The sequence below is a fragment of the Madurella fahalii genome (genome assembly GCF_045866475.1).
Source record: "Madurella fahalii IFM 68171 DNA, scaffold_5, whole genome shotgun sequence".
NCBI classification, from domain to species: Eukaryota; Fungi; Ascomycota; class Sordariomycetes; order Sordariales; genus Madurella; species Madurella fahalii.
Window position 1 is genome coordinate 1,472,382 of NW_027263975.1, and position 14,683 is coordinate 1,487,064.

At 57.0% G+C, this 14,683-nt stretch overlaps 4 protein-coding genes across 4 annotated transcripts; 1 reads left to right on the forward strand and 3 right to left on the reverse strand.

The window, feature by feature from the left end:
• Positions 1–214: 214 nt before the first annotated feature.
• FUN12 (eukaryotic translation initiation factor 5B) lies at positions 215–3,671 on the reverse strand (the record flags this gene model as incomplete). The annotated part of the gene is made up of 4 exons (XM_071064426.1): positions 215–461; positions 535–2,543; positions 2,612–3,118; positions 3,192–3,671. The coding sequence occupies 4 exons, from the start codon at positions 3,669–3,671 to the stop codon at positions 215–217; spliced, it is 3,243 nt and encodes a 1,080-aa protein (XP_070920527.1).
• A 784-nt stretch (positions 3,672–4,455) lies between these two features.
• Positions 4,456–8,641, reverse strand: MFIFM68171_09008 (Mono-functional DNA-alkylating methyl methanesulfonate N-term-domain-containing protein; the record flags this gene model as incomplete). The annotated part of the gene is made up of 5 exons (XM_071064427.1): positions 4,456–6,236; positions 6,297–6,610; positions 6,662–7,167; positions 7,217–8,353; positions 8,411–8,641. The coding sequence occupies 5 exons, from the start codon at positions 8,639–8,641 to the stop codon at positions 4,456–4,458; spliced, it is 3,969 nt and encodes a 1,322-aa protein (XP_070920528.1).
• A 1,781-nt stretch (positions 8,642–10,422) lies between these two features.
• Positions 10,423–11,847, forward strand: GYP8 (GTPase-activating protein gyp8; the record flags this gene model as incomplete). The annotated part of the gene is made up of 3 exons (XM_071064428.1): positions 10,423–10,603; positions 10,683–10,829; positions 10,901–11,847. The coding sequence occupies 3 exons, from the start codon at positions 10,423–10,425 to the stop codon at positions 11,845–11,847; spliced, it is 1,275 nt and encodes a 424-aa protein (XP_070920529.1).
• Positions 11,848–12,268: 421 nt separating this feature from the next.
• Positions 12,269–14,381, reverse strand: VPS52 (Vacuolar protein sorting-associated protein 52; the record flags this gene model as incomplete). Its single annotated transcript, XM_071064429.1, has 3 exons — positions 12,269–13,420; positions 13,474–13,868; positions 13,925–14,381. The coding sequence occupies 3 exons, from the start codon at positions 14,379–14,381 to the stop codon at positions 12,269–12,271; spliced, it is 2,004 nt and encodes a 667-aa protein (XP_070920530.1).
• Between the last annotated feature and the right edge of the window lie 302 nt (positions 14,382–14,683).

A 14,683-nucleotide genomic window follows, 5' to 3' on the forward strand; every position in this document is an offset into this window, starting at 1 on the left:
ACATCCTCCTTTTTCGGCCAAGGTAATGCGAGTCCTGTTTACAGATCGACCACCTTTTGACCAGACGACCCTGCCTACGTTCCTCCTCGTCTCCTGATGAGAAACCTATCCATCCCTTTGATCCTTTTATTTTACTTTTCCCCCCTCCTGCCCTGTTTTTCATTTAACCTCATTCTTCCCCCATCACCTCCACTCCACCTACCACCAAAGCAATCTACGCGACATCGAACATGGGTTTCAGCTTGATAATAAGCTGCCACTCATCGTTGGTGACGTCGCTCCGGTAGAACTGCTTGAGCGTATCAATGCTCTTGCGCGAGATCTGCGAGTACAAAACGTCCTTCTCCTCGAGATGACGCCCGTAGGCTGGCTGGTGGCCACCCATCTCGATCTTGACAGCCACCGAAGGCTGACCCTTTTTACACACAGGGATCTGCTTGTGCTCACGCTCGATAGAGGTCCTAGCAATGACACAAAAGCGTTAGCGGGGGGTTGCACCTGAGTAAGACAGTAGGGTGAGAAATGGAAACTTACACCCTCCCAATCGGGATAATCTCCTTTAGACCCGTGGTCGGATTGTTCTTGATGACGGCGATGGGAGTGTTGATCCTGAGCGAGCCCTCGATGACGTCGACGCCTACCACGATGGGGTTCGTCTTGTTGAAGACGGCGACAGGCCGTAGGACGCAGGGGAAGACGGCAAGCATCTTGGACTCCTCCTTCTTCTTCTCGTTCTGCTCCTCGAGGTGCTTGGTGAAGCTGTCAAATAGGTGGTAAATGATGTCGGCAGTGAAGATCTTGATGCCCTGCTCGTCGGCGTATGCCTGTGCTTCTTTATCGACCTTGACGTCGAAACAGAGCATGACGGCATGGTCGGGCGACTTCTCAAGCATGATACCGCACTGCATGACGTCGCGCTTGTATACAGGACCGATGCCGACGTTGGCGACTGGAATCTTGCAGTCCTTGAGGAAATCCAGCAGTGCCTCGAGAGAGCCGAGCGTCGACGCTTGCACGCTGACACCACGACCGGACTTCTCGACTCGGCTGAAAAGACTGGCAAGATCACCCTCGACCTCGTCCTCGAGGTCGGACTCGTCGTCGTCAGGGCCAACGACGAGCAGCCGGGAGCCAGCAATGGCGCCTTCGAGACCCGGCGCGCTGATCTTGACACCCAAGGCCGCCTTGACCTCCTTGTTGTGCACGTATTGCGACTTGAGGCGGAGTTCCTTGAGCGGGGCGGGAGTGAGTAAGGCCCTGATATTCGTCTTGATGACGCCTTCTGTGCCGCAGAGGATAATGCGGTCGCCTTCTCTGAGGATGCCGTTCGACAGGATGACATCGATGGTCATACCAAACCCTTCAATAGCCTTGACTTCGAGAACGGTAGCCTGGACCTCGGAGAGGTACATGAGCGAGCCTACCATCCTCTCCTGGGTGAGCTGAACAATCAGCTTCAGCATGTCCGGAATACCCTCTCCGGTGTGGGCCGATGTGGGCACCAGCGACACATATCGGGCCATCGACTTGTTCTCGTAGAAGAGCTCCGAGTTGAAACCCTGCTCGGCAAAGGCAAGCTTGGTCTGCTCGAGGCGGCTCTTGAACTCGTTCTGCACGGCCTTATTCTGCAAAGCCAAGCTTTCTTGGAAGCCGTTGTTGTCGATCTTCTTCCAGCCGTACAGACGGTCGATCTTGTTCAGGGCCACGATGAAGGGCGTCTTGCGCTCACGCAGCAATCTCATGGACTCGAGAGTCTGAGGCTCAAGACCATGCATGATATCGACGACCAGGATAGCGATGTTGCAGAGGGACGAACCACGAGACCGCAAGTTGGAGAAAGACTCGTGACCGGGTGTGTCGATGATGAGGAGGCCGGGGACCTTGAACTCGAATTTGTTGTCTTGGTTGACCACAGCCGTCTTCTGCCGGATAGCCTCGACGGGGAAGTAGGTAGCACCAATCTGTTGAGTGATACCACCGGCTTCGCCTTCCTGGACATTGCTCTGCCGGATCTTGTCGAGTAGTTTGGTCTTGCCGGTATCGACGTGCCCGAGAATACAGCAAATCGGCGAGCGCAGGTTGTCCTTGGACCGAGCAGCCAGCGCAGCCTGGTGGGCCTTCTCACGGCGTTCGGCAGCTTCCTTCTTCCGCTGAAGCTCGGCGAGCTTGGCTTGGGTCACCTGTTCGTCTTCCGAAGACTCTTCATCAGATTCCGATTCCGATTCCGATTCCGATTCTTCTTGGGGCTTTGGTCGGGATGGCAGCGCCTGTGGCTTCCCGTCGGCTTCTTCCTTCTCGGCTTCCTCATCGGATTCGGCATCCCAGCTGTCCTTGACGTCCTCCTTACCCGATTCAGCGGCGGCTTCCCAGTCCTCGTCGACGGACTCCTCGGCAGCCTCCTTCGCGGCCTTGGCCTTCGCAGCAGCCTCAGCCTCGGCCTTTTCCCGCTCAAGACGTGCCTTTTCTTCCGCCTCCTTGGCGAGCGCCTCAGCTTGTAGCCTCGCCCGCTCGGCAGCCTCTGCCAGGGCCTTCTCTTCGTCGATCTAAACGCGGGCACGATCAGCACTTGCATGCGCTAAGCACGGTCACATGTAGGACTCGCCGTGCTTACCTTATCTTTGCGACCACCACGTTTCCTGGTGTCGACTTTCTTCTTTTCCTTCTTCTCTTCTTTCTCGCCCTCGCCTTCCGCAAGGGCGCCGACTTTAATACCAGCAGCTATCATCTGCTGGAGCTTCCTCTCGTTGCGGGCCTTCTCCTCCTTCTGGGCCTTGGTCAGGAACTTGCCCTCGCGCTTGAGCTGCTCGATCTTCTCCTTTTCTTTTTGCTTCTTGCGGGCCTTCTCCTCCTCCTTGCGCTTTAGTTCCTCGGCCAATCTGCGCTCTTCCTCTTCTATCCTTGCACGCTCCTCAGCCTCTAGGCGCTCCGCCTCCTCTTGCCGACGCCGTAGCTCTTCCTGCTGTTTCTGGATGGCCAGCAGGTGAGCAGGGATCTTCTTCTTCTTGCCGGCGGGCTCCGCGGCCGCGGGCGCTGCGGCAGGCGCCTCGGCCTTCTTTTCCTCGACGACAGGCTTCGCCGGTTCTGCTTTGGCAGGACCGGCAGCCTTCTTCTTGGCGGCCTATGGGTGTAGATGTTAACTCCTGCAACGTGATACGAAAAATTTACAGGGGGGGAATTGACAGAGTCCCTACCTGTTCCTTCTTGCGCTGCTTCTCCCTCTCCTTCTTCAACTTCTCCTTCTCCGCTTTGGTCAACACCCTACCAGATTCGTCGCCATCCTCGGCTTCCTCCCCCGCCGCCGGCTTCTGTTGCTGCTGCTGTTGCTGCTTGCCCTTGGCGCCTTTGCCCTTCTTGTCCGGCAGCGCAAACTCGTCATCCAGGTTCGCCTCTGTGGCCGCCTTGGCCGTCAAGTCCGGTAGCGGCTCGGCCTGCTGCTCCTCCGCTGCCGTAGCGCTCTCCTCGATCCAGTCTTCGCTCAGGCCCTTCTTCTTGCGCTTCTCCTTGTTCTTGCGCATCAGATTCATGAGGCCGCCGCCGCCGCCGGTAGGCTCGTCGTCGGCGGCAACAGTGGGGGAAGCAGCATCGGCGGGCGGGGCAATGTTCTCGCCGAGCTCTGCCTCCCAGTCATCATTCCCGCCCTTCTTGTTGCCTCCCTTCTTTTTGGGCGCCATCTTGGGATTATTTTCGGCTTGTGTGGGTTTTGATGCTCTCGGGTGTGGCCGGCCGGCTCTGTTCGCGGTAGTCTGGCCCGTAGAAGGATTGTCGAAATAGCACCCCTTGTCCGCGAGTGCGGAAAGGAAGAAGGTGGGGAATACAAGGTCGGCGAAGAACGGCCGGGTGGTTCGTGATTGTGGCAAAGAGACGCCGCGAAAAAGCTGTTACTGCTGTTTATGGGGTTTCCCAGGTCGAAGTTAGCAAATGCATGCCCCATCGGTAGGGCTTGTGGGGCCTGTGGGAGTTGGGCGGGACAAGCCCGTCCGATAACCGACCTTATCGGATGGCCCTATTGCTGCTCGTCTGGCTCAGACCGTTGACGACCAATCTCTGCGTGGGGTCGGAGGCACGGGGATATTTTCCAAATCGCCGGTACCTCTCGAGCCAGTTGTGACGAGACATAATCTGGAGAGAAGTCTCCGAGAATTGTTCTTCCGGGAGATGTTTCGGCTTTGGAATATTGGTCTGCTTGGGTCTGCGCCAGCGCTGATGAGGGGCAGAGGGGCATGACGCAGCGGCACGAGAAAGCCGGCGAGTGGATTTTGTGGGCAACAAGCCACAGCAGAAGAATTTATTTTGTGCCTCAACAGAGCTCACTCACCTCACCGGCAGGCAAGCCAACGGTGAGGCAGTGCAACGGCTCAACCTACACACCCCGATCAGGTAACTTACACAAATTTGCTTTTCCCCCATCCGTCTCGTTGAGCGCTGTTACGTACATCCCCCCCTCCCACCCCTAGGTCAGAAGACCGGCCGTAAATAATATTCCAGAATCTCGTATGCAAGCTGGAAATGACGCCCAGGATCACCGTCAGCAGCCAGCCCCGCGGCTTGCCGCCCATCGTCTAGCTCCGCCAAAAGCGTCTTGAACCGCGAGACATGCTCCGGCCTCGCTATCAGTCGCTCCAATGCCCTCTTCTTCAGGCAGCGCTGCAGTATGTCGCCGTCGACATGCATCTCCAGCCCGCCATCCGCTCGCGGCTCCGCGTTCTCACTCGGACGATGGCCCCGTATCGGCCTGCAAGGACACAGTTCCTCGCTGGCTAGCGCAATGTTCTGGATAAAGCGCAGGAGACGCCAGGCTTCCAGGCTCAGCAGCGTGAAGTGGTGCAATGACCCGTTGAGAGCGACCCCTAGTATCTCGGCATCGTCCACCGTGGCGGCTAACCGGCCGTACTTGGGACTTCCCTGTTGTTGTTCCCAGACCGCCCTCGTCCTCGCTCTCCTGAATCTCCGGATTGACACGGCGAGTTCTGCCTCGAGCACCACCTCGAATTCCTTCTCCGGTGTCTGCCACGGCACCCAGAGGGCCCCAACCCCACAATCCCTATCCGCCACGAGAATGATGCCCCCGCGCGGCTCTTCGGATTGAGGGCCTGCGATCTCGATGAAGTCGGTGCCCTTCCGCCTCCAGGAGTCCTCATGACACAACCGGGCGGGCAGCTCATCCCCTTCCTTGTGGTCGACGACGACGAGCGACTCGCGGCTTGTCAAGGCTAGGAGCTTGCGGTTGGAAATCCGCAGGCTCGTGGCGGGCGAATTCAGTTGGAACACTTTGGAGGCTTTGAGCATCCGCTCTTTGACATCGAGTACCTTCCACCGTATCGTCTCACCGACGCAGCAGATTAGGCCCTCGTCGTAGCCAACCACCGAGTAGATCGGCTCCTTGAGTTCTTCCTTGAACCTCATCCAGTACCGGATGGGCGGCGGCGCAGCTTCCCGTGGCGCTCCTTTCTGGGTCGAAACCACAATGAGACGGCCGGCCCTGGTAGTGACAACGATGAAGTTCCAGACCTTCCCGTCCCTCCTGTAGCTCCATTCCGTCAACCCCATAATACGATCTCCCGGTTTTCCCAAGCCGGATATGTAGTCGACGATGGCTTCATTCCTATCCGTCGGCAACCCTACATCTTCTCCGGTATCCGGGTTGATGAACAGCAGCGTCGGCTTGTCATCCCGCGTCACAGCGACGACAAGGCACTGCGTGTAATGAGAATAGATGACTCTGTTGGGCACACCATCGACAGGAATATTCCGAGGGACCGGACCCGGCTCCTGATGCAGCTCTGCGAGCAACAACCTCGAGCCAGATACCATGAGGATCGGAGTAATACCGTCCTCGGACGGCATGTCTACAGCTGTAGCAAAGTGCACCGGCGGTGGCATGGCGTCCAGCTTGCTAGCGTCCACAAGCCAGACCCTGGATTTCGTCTTCAGTTGAGCTGTATTGCGGCAACTACCAGGCTGGTCGACGCCGACGAAGACGAGGCCATTTTCGCAACAGACGAGGATCGTCGGGTCGGTAGCGCCAGTACCATAGCTGCAGCTGAGACTTGCGGCCGTCATGCCGAACTTTTCACTGATAATTGATACGGAACCAGGAACATCCTTTATGGTTATCACCTCTCCGCTCCGGGTACCTAAGAGGATTGTGTCTTTAACCGAGACGATGCTTGCGATGCTTTCGACCAAAGGCCTGGGGCCGGGACCGGTACCGGGACCCCCGTCCTTATCGGCCAAGTCTACACAATGTCAGAAATGAACAGAGTCGTAAAATCCAACAATGGAAAGGTGGAGCTTACATTCAGTCAAATTAATCATTTCGAGATGTTTTCTGGCCTGTATCAAAGAGCCACGAGCCAGGAAAGTCTCAGAATCTTTTCGGATGCCTGCCAGGACAGTGAGGCCCGCGCCGAGCGAGAGACATGTAACTTCGCCATCCACGTCCATCGTCTGAACGCGTGCAAGTGTGCGGTTAGCTGCGTCGACCTTGAAGATATGGATCTGAAACTGGACGCCGGTATGTGATGAGATGGCAATGTAGTCGTCGAGGATACAAGCGTCAGAGACCGAGGTATCGGATACGCTCTCCAGATCCTGGCACGAGAACCGAACACTGCTCTCAAGTTAGCTCTAGGCACCCCCTGTCATATGCAGATATCCTCACCTCTGGTCTTGTGCCACCAACACTATGTTTCCCGTAGTGATTTGTATGGTCAAACGGCTAGAGCACGCCACGGCTAGAGTTGTCGATGATAAGTCGTACGGGATGGCATCCGCCGCTGGCTCGCTGGCGCTGGAGAAATCATGCGATAAGTGCAGGGCGGTAGAGCAGTCTGGCATGGAGAGCAGCAGTAGGTAGCCATTGAGTGAGGGCGAGCCGTGCGAAAAGAGAAGCCATGCCTGTTTCATGCCGGCTCCGTATTCGAGATCCAGGCCGATGTTCGCTCTCAGGCCGTACCTGTACTCAGTGATGAAGCCGTTCGGCCCCCCTTGACAAGTCGCAAATATTCGGTCAGGTTTCCGAAATCCGCCTTGTTGCCATGGCACCATGACTTTGTCGTCTTGGGGATCCTGACGCCATCCAAAGAATTCGTCTGTAGTTGCAAAGTCAACAACTGGTGCCCAGTTCTGCAAAGCCCCAAGCTTTTCGATAGCCTGTCGAGGAGGTATCTGCGGACTGTGTCAGCATCGTCACGAGGAGCGGCTTAGAGTTTCATGCCTTCCAGAAACCTCCTGGCCCCGAGTCACTGCCGAGCACAAGTACGTCTGTAAATTGATCAAACACGCCGGCAAAGGCGCTTGATATGTTATAAGGGAACTTGGCCATCAGGGTACTTTGGGCTAGGGCGCCGTCTCGGTCCGCCTCTATAAAGAGGACTACGCCATCTTCACGAGCCAGATATATGCAGTCGCGGCTCCTATGGTAAGACGGCAGCCGGAAAGGTCTCGTCCATGAAGTCCACACTGGTGGGCCGCGTCCCTGGTGGTTGGAGGTTGGACCAGGCGCCTCGATCTCGAAAGGTTCGAACTTGGGCGGCCCATGCAAACACTCGGTGCATACGGCAGTCTGTTGAGGGGATATGACGATGAAAGCTGACTGAACTGTCAGAGGAATCAGCAGCAAAAGCATCTGGTTCTCCAACGGCATCCGGTACCCCTTTTTCTCCTCGGAAAATACCATCTTCAGGTCGTCACCAAGCTCCCATTCGTATGTCACCATACGCGACTTATGATTCCTGACGATGACGAGCAGGAGGATGATATGATGGTCGTCCCCAGGCCTTGGGTACAGGAAAGCAACCTTGTGTATCACACCCCGTACGCTACGGAAGCGGAAGGATTTAACTGGATTGAGAGGCTGGTTGCCAGCGCATGCCTGGTTGAGTCGCCCGAGAGACTCAAGTTCGTAGACGACAAAGCAGTCGGTGGCGTCGGCAAGCACCATGTAGCGTGAGCTCGGGTCAATGGCTAGGTGGAATCCTAGGTGCCCGGACATGTGCCTGGGGCTCGCAAAACTCGACGCAACAAATTCGTGCTCACCACCAGGACCCGGACGGACAAACATGAAGACGTTTTCTCCGCTCTCCAATACCACCATTAATAACTGGGGGGGCAACCGGATGGCAGACATGGGCGACTTCTGCGAAGACCAGTCGAACAACCCGGGTCCCCCCGCCTCTGTTTTGACGGCCGGCATGGAGGACGATTCGGAGCTTCCATCCCCATTCTTAAGGTCCGGGATGACGGGGGAACCGACCACGCAAGCGTTGCGAATACGGGATCCAAAGTCATTCTTCCTGACAACCTCCTTGAGGCGTCCATCTTTCCGAAGCTCACAGATCTGGATATAATGGTCCTGGAGGGTGCCAAGTTAGCTACGCGGCGGAAAAGGGGAGAGAGCCAACATGCTTACTCCCACAAACGCAATGTCGTTGTTTTGCGGAGACCGAAGCCTGACTGGCAGTATCGACTTGACGATAGGGCTCTCCACAACCGTCCTTGTCAGCAGTCCGCAGCGCGGGGGCTTTAGGAGGGGTTCTTTCGCTGGGCCTTTGGTTGTCGCCTGCGACTTCAAGAAGGTCTGCAAGTCGACCGTCTCGGTCACCCACTCGCCTCCACGGAAGACGTTGGTCTGGAAGGCCATGCTGGCCGAGTTCAAGGAAGTGTCTCCCTGTGGAGTCTATCGATTGTTCAAGCACGAAGGGCTTGGGCCTAGCCAGATTGGCAGGGTGCTGAAGGGCTACCGGGAGAAAGCCGCAGCAAGGTGTTTCGGAGAGGTGGCACTCGAAGAGAGCGGGGATGGTGAAGGTGCAGCGCAACTTGCCCGTGGGTACCCGGCTCTGCAGCGGCATATATGAGGCCTCACCGCTTCGGAAGGGGATATTGAGAGTATGAGCCTCGGAGAAGGGCTGAAATCCAGAAGAAGGTCAGTTTGCTGTCCAAAACTGGCGCCACAGCACCGGGCCTCAATGTAAATACTGAGCCTCAGAACGCGGAATGAGGAAGGGACCAACGGAAGTCAGGTACAGACATCAGGTAGGGCAATAGGAGCTTTGGGTCTCCGGACTTTCAGGTGCCCATGGTCAGGCAGGATGCCTTGTCGCACGAAGTGGCAGTGAAACCTCGTCTGGTATCACGACTGGAAGTGAAGTGACCGGGCAATTAGACCCTTACCGCTTTCCGTCCACTCAGGATTCGCAGCTCTGCCTGTCCGCGCAGGCTTCACGAATGGGGCATGTGATGCCTCTGTCTGCAGTCTTTGGTCAAATTCAACGGCGTTGACTTGACGGCCAAAGAGTGCCCGAGGATACACCCTTTGCCTGTCCAAACGCGGGCCAGGCAAGCTGTTTAGGTGCTCACCTACCTAAATAGTGCAATCTCAGCGTTGTACGGTACCCATCACGTCTAGAGGCGGCAGTTTGCCAAGGGAAGATGGCGCCGGCAGCGGGGAACCGACCCTCCGTTCTGCAGCCCACTGATAGTTGATCAGAACCACTCTTGCACAGTGCAGTACATCTTTCACTTGTGAGAAGTTGCAAGGTTCCTTTTCACTTCCTTACACACAGGCAGGGAATAATTTCGCTAGATATTCAACCCCAGTTATCGTTTGTATTCCATAGTTTTTGCTATCGAAATGCTTGGCTGATTATAGGCGTTCGTTGTATGGCGGTAATTACACAATGTCTCGGTTTCAGAGACCAGCACTGTCCTGCTGGAGCACCTTTGTGCTGCAGAACAAAACAAGTGATCGCATTTCTCGGCCAAAGATGCGCCGAACGAGACATACCCGCGATCACTTTTCTTCTAGGTTCCCTTCTCGCGACAAGTGTCCAATGTTCATATTATATAGAGAGTTACCAAGACTTACGTTACTGTACGGACATCCCCGGCCCAAAGCGAACAAGTGGAGTGGTCGCAGAAGTGAATTACGCCGGAAGTTACGGCAAGGTACAGTACAGTTCTTGATCCGGTTGCTTACGATACCGACGTCGCCGCAGCACCTGATTCAGGGTACCTGCAACAGCTTTCCGAGACACTGCCGGAAAACGCGAGCTACGCGTGTCACATCGCGCCAACCATGAAACGAAAACGGCAAGTCAGCAACTTCATCGCCAACCCAAGCAAACGGGCACTAGTAGATTTGGCCTCACCGGGCAACCAGCGCTTTTTCATTCAGCTTCCCTGCCGAAATTTGGATGTGGAACTGGGAAGTGAGACACGCGGCAGGCAAAGACAGGTTCAAGTCCTGCGTTCAATTAGAAGTTGTAGTTCCTGGCTGGGTGCGAGACGCCTTATGTACACACCGAGGAACAGAGACTCCCCTATCTGATTTGCGAAAAAAAAAAAGAGAGATAAGAAAGGGATAAGAAACGGAGGGCCCAAGAAACCTTCTCATACAAGACAGCCAACACCGTTGAGCGCACCATGGAGGAGCCCACCGAGCTGAGGCTTGATGAAAAGACCAAGGCCGCCAATCACACGAGCGCAACCGAGCAGAAAAGGGAAGCCATATTTGAAGCGTGCAGACAGAGAGACCTCGGCGCGTTGAGAGCGCTTGCAGAGTCACCAGGAGGCTTCTTGACAGACAGTATCCGCCAGCAGGCATGTAGGTGCTCTCTCCTCCATATGGGCATCTCGAACGCTCTTAGCAACCCATGGCCATACGCTCACATCTTACGCCACAGGGCCGGTGCTATTGGGAATCCAGCCCATCGATGGCAAAACAGAAGCGGACGCTGATGAGGCCGCCTCATGGAAAACATTCCCCCGTCACAAGGACGAAGACCAAGTGCAACTAGACGTCAACCGCTCCTTCATCTACTACCCCAACGGTCCGTTGCCACCACCACCGCTCCCCTTCCCCTCGCACCCCACCACCACTCACCTAACAACTACAAACCAGACCAAACCGAATCCCAACTCTCGCGCCAAAAATCCCAGCTCTCCGCCCTCATTCTCCACGTCCTCCGCCGGCACCCGTACCTTAGCTACTTCCAAGGCTACCACGACATCGCCCAAGTCCTCCTCCTCGTCCTCCCGCCCCGCGTCCGACCGCACGCCCTCTCCAGCCTCTCCCTCCTCCGCATCCGCGACTTCATGCTCCCCTCCCTCGCCCCGGCCATCGCGCAGCTGCACCTCATCCCGGACATCCTCCGCCTCGCCGACCCGCCGCTGTGGGAGCACCTCTCGTCCACGGCGCCCTTCTTCGCCCTGTCGGGCACGCTGACCATGTACGCGCACGACATCACCACGCTGGGCGAGATCGCCCGGCTGTTCGACGTGCTGCTCGCGCGGGACCCCGTCTTCACCGTGTACCTCTTCGCCGCCATCGTCCGCTGCCGCCGCGCCGAGCTGTTCGAGACGCCGCCCGACGAGCCGGAGATGCTGCACAGCATCCTGTCCAAGCTGCCCGTGCCGCTCGACCTCGAGGGCCTGATCGCCGAGGCCGGCGAGCTGGAGCGGAGGTTCCCGCCCGAGCGGCTGCCGGCCTGGAGGAGGATCTCGAGGTGGAGCGTCCTGAAGACCGCGAGGGGTTCGTCGTCGCGACGGAACAGGGGTGGCGGGCAAGGGGGAGGAGGGGAGGTTGACAGGGTCGACGGGGAAGAGCAGGGGAGAGAGTTCTTTGAGCGGCAGGTTAGGGAGCTGAGGCGGGCGGAGCAGAAGGACAAGATGAAGAAGTGGGTCTGGCGGCATCGCCGGCCGGTGGGGACGGTCGGGATCGCGATTCTGGTCGGCGTGCTGGCGGTTTTGCTGCGGAGGTACGCTGGGCCTGGTTCAGCGTCGTTACCAGGTCCGTTGGTGTCCGGGTTGGGGTATGCATCTGCTCTGCTGGAGAGGTGGTGGCGGTAAGGTCGTGGCCTGCCGTTGCTTGTGGGTAAGATATGTGTCTGCAAAGATTATAGAGACAAGCGTAACAAAGGATGCATTGGGACGATCTGACTGCGGCGCTATTGAGTAGGGAGAGGTCAAAGCCTCCTGAGGCTGGGCCAAAGACAGCACGGGCGCATCTTTATATAGATCATAGATTACCGATGTATTGACACTGAGAGAAGACACGGATGGGCATAGAGGGCAGTGTGTATAAACTCAGCGGTTGGCTATGCTTCAACCTGGTATCCTCTCAAGCGATCCTCCCATATCACATCTAAAAACAAAGTTTTATCTCACCGTGTCATACCCCTTTCGCCCCTTCTCGACATAAGGGTGAATTAAGCGGATGCCCATGTCAGACCAGACAGACGCCCCAACTCCAACATCTTCCTCGACTTCATTACCCGGCCTCTTGATAACTAGTCTTCAACGCCTCAAAATGCTCCTGCTGTTCCGCCGCTAGCTTCCCGCCCGCGTCACTGATAATCGTCAGAATCAAACTGTAATTGTTGTACAAGAACCGCTCCCGCTTCCGCTTGTCGGGCCCAAACGATGCCTGGCTGGCTTTGGTGAGGAACACTTCGACCTCGTTGCGCAGCCGGTGGAGGCTCGCCACGACGGGCTCGTCGTCGCCACCAGTCTCAGCACTCAGAGATAGGATGCCGTGCAGTAGCTGCCCGAAGCGCTGTGTGACGACGTGCGGCGCCGCTGAGGCAGCCTTGGCGGAAGCGGCCGACGCGGCACGCGCAGGGAGCGCCGCCGTCAGAGCCCGGACCGACTCGCAGTGCGCGTCCATGATGCTCTGTAGGCGCGGCCACAGCGTCATGGCCGTGCCATTGATGTAGCCGTCGGCGGCGGGTACGCGGCGGCGCTGCAGCTCAAAGGCAAGATGCTGGTTTAGCCGCACGCAAAGCAGCAGGCCGAGGCCGTCGTACGTGTCGGCGACGAGTTGCTTGGTCAGCGCCTGCCCAACTGCGAATGTGGGCTCGAATATGTAGTTGAAGTGACGCGATATGGTGGCGAAGGAGAGGGCTGGGCTGAAGAATGAGGCGAGGAAGGTGTACTCGGCTGTGGCGTTGTCGACAAGAGCAAGGTTGAAGTTGCGGAAGGGTACTTCCAGATAGTGGGTCGACTGGTCTTCCTCGGCCAGGTATGATGAGATGGCGAGTTGGTTGTTGGTCTTCAGTACTTCTATCCTCCTTCCCAGGTTGAATGCGTCGTGCGGTGCGCCTGCGAGCTTAGACCCCGAAAGAACCGTGGACCTCCTTGAAGTATCCTCGTGGCCGAGCACATCGTTTCTGTCGAGGATGTGGAGTTTTAATTTTTCGAGTGCCTTTTCGTAGCGGGTGAATTGGTTCAGATAGTACCATCGCATGGTGTTTAAGTAGGCCTGGCAGATCTCGCCTGCAAGGACAGGTTGGTGCCGATTCAGAAAGGAGAAGAGGTCTTTGAATCTGAGGAAGTTCTGCTGTTGGATGATCTGGGCGTTGATATTAGGAGACCTCAGCGCCTTGATCTGGGCCACTAGGAAGTCGCGTATGCGCTCAACAGCCTGGCGGGGTCAGCAGACGAATCCCCTAAGGATTGGTGGTGGGCGTTAGGTACCTTGAGCACCAGTTTCTCCAGCAGTGGCCCTACGTCTGCCAGCGCCTTGCTGGGTGTTTGCTGCGAATTCTTTTTGTGCGCCACGGCTCTCTTGTCCACCTCGGCAAGCAGCTTGACCCATGCTTCGTCGATGTGACCTTCGGATATCTTGGACACCACCATGGGTGACACGCTGAGCTCCTCCACGATAGGTCCCAGCGCTTTCTCCACAGCCTTGCGGTTCTCTAATCTGACGTTCAGAGCAGTAGATCGGGCTTGTAGACTCTCAATATCGGCAGATACAGCAGCTAAATCATTGCGGAAGCTGGTGAGATTCGACTCGACCGAACTTAACATGTCGTCACACGCTCGAATGGATCGGTGAAGATCTTCAAACTTGGCTTTGTCTCGCTCGACTATATAGAAGCTATGAGTACACAATATTAGGCCACGCGTACTGGGGGCGACCTACAGTCCTCTACAGTCTGCGGTCTGTAGCTGTCTGCCGCCTCCGGATCGGCGTCTCGGGTTGCAAGCTCACGCAGAGAGAGCCCTCCAAAGTCAAAATCGAAATCCAAATCATCATCCGTTATCCTTCCATTGTGGCCGCCTCCGGAAGCGGCTGGCTCGGGTAAGGCGCCGAGAATCCTGGCGAGAACCTCCTCGGGGTCCGGGGCATCACCAGCCGTGGTAGTCTGCTTCAGGGCTGAGCCATTGGTCCGCTTCGACGCGGCGAGAAGCGACGACGAGGAATCGTTCGAGACAAGTGATAAGGAGGACGCCCTCGGCGAGATCCCTGGCCTCTGGGATGTGAGGTAGGGCCCCCGTGCACTCGATGTCCGGCGAGGTAGCGGGGATTGTGTACGGCTCTGGCTAGGAGGGGACGGAACGTTTCCCGGATGCTGTCCGCCAAACCGGTCAAGCCACATGATGAATCAGCAGTCGTTGCGGCCGCCGTGGTCAACGCACGACGCCGGCTTGCTCCCCTCGTGTTTTTTTGTTGTTGTGGTTGCCCGGCGTATCCTTTGAGGCAGGCGTTGCTTCATGCTACACACCGACGTGGGCTCGAGCTCGCTAGTGGCACCTGCTGACAGCTGAATTTCGCGAGGCTGGCCGTCCGTAGCATGCCGTGTGCCGATTGGCCTACCAAAAGCCACTGTTTCCCGCTGTGCGCTCTTTGCGACGCCGAGGGAGCCCTGAGCTCCTCGATTGAAGGCGGGGCAAAGCTGGT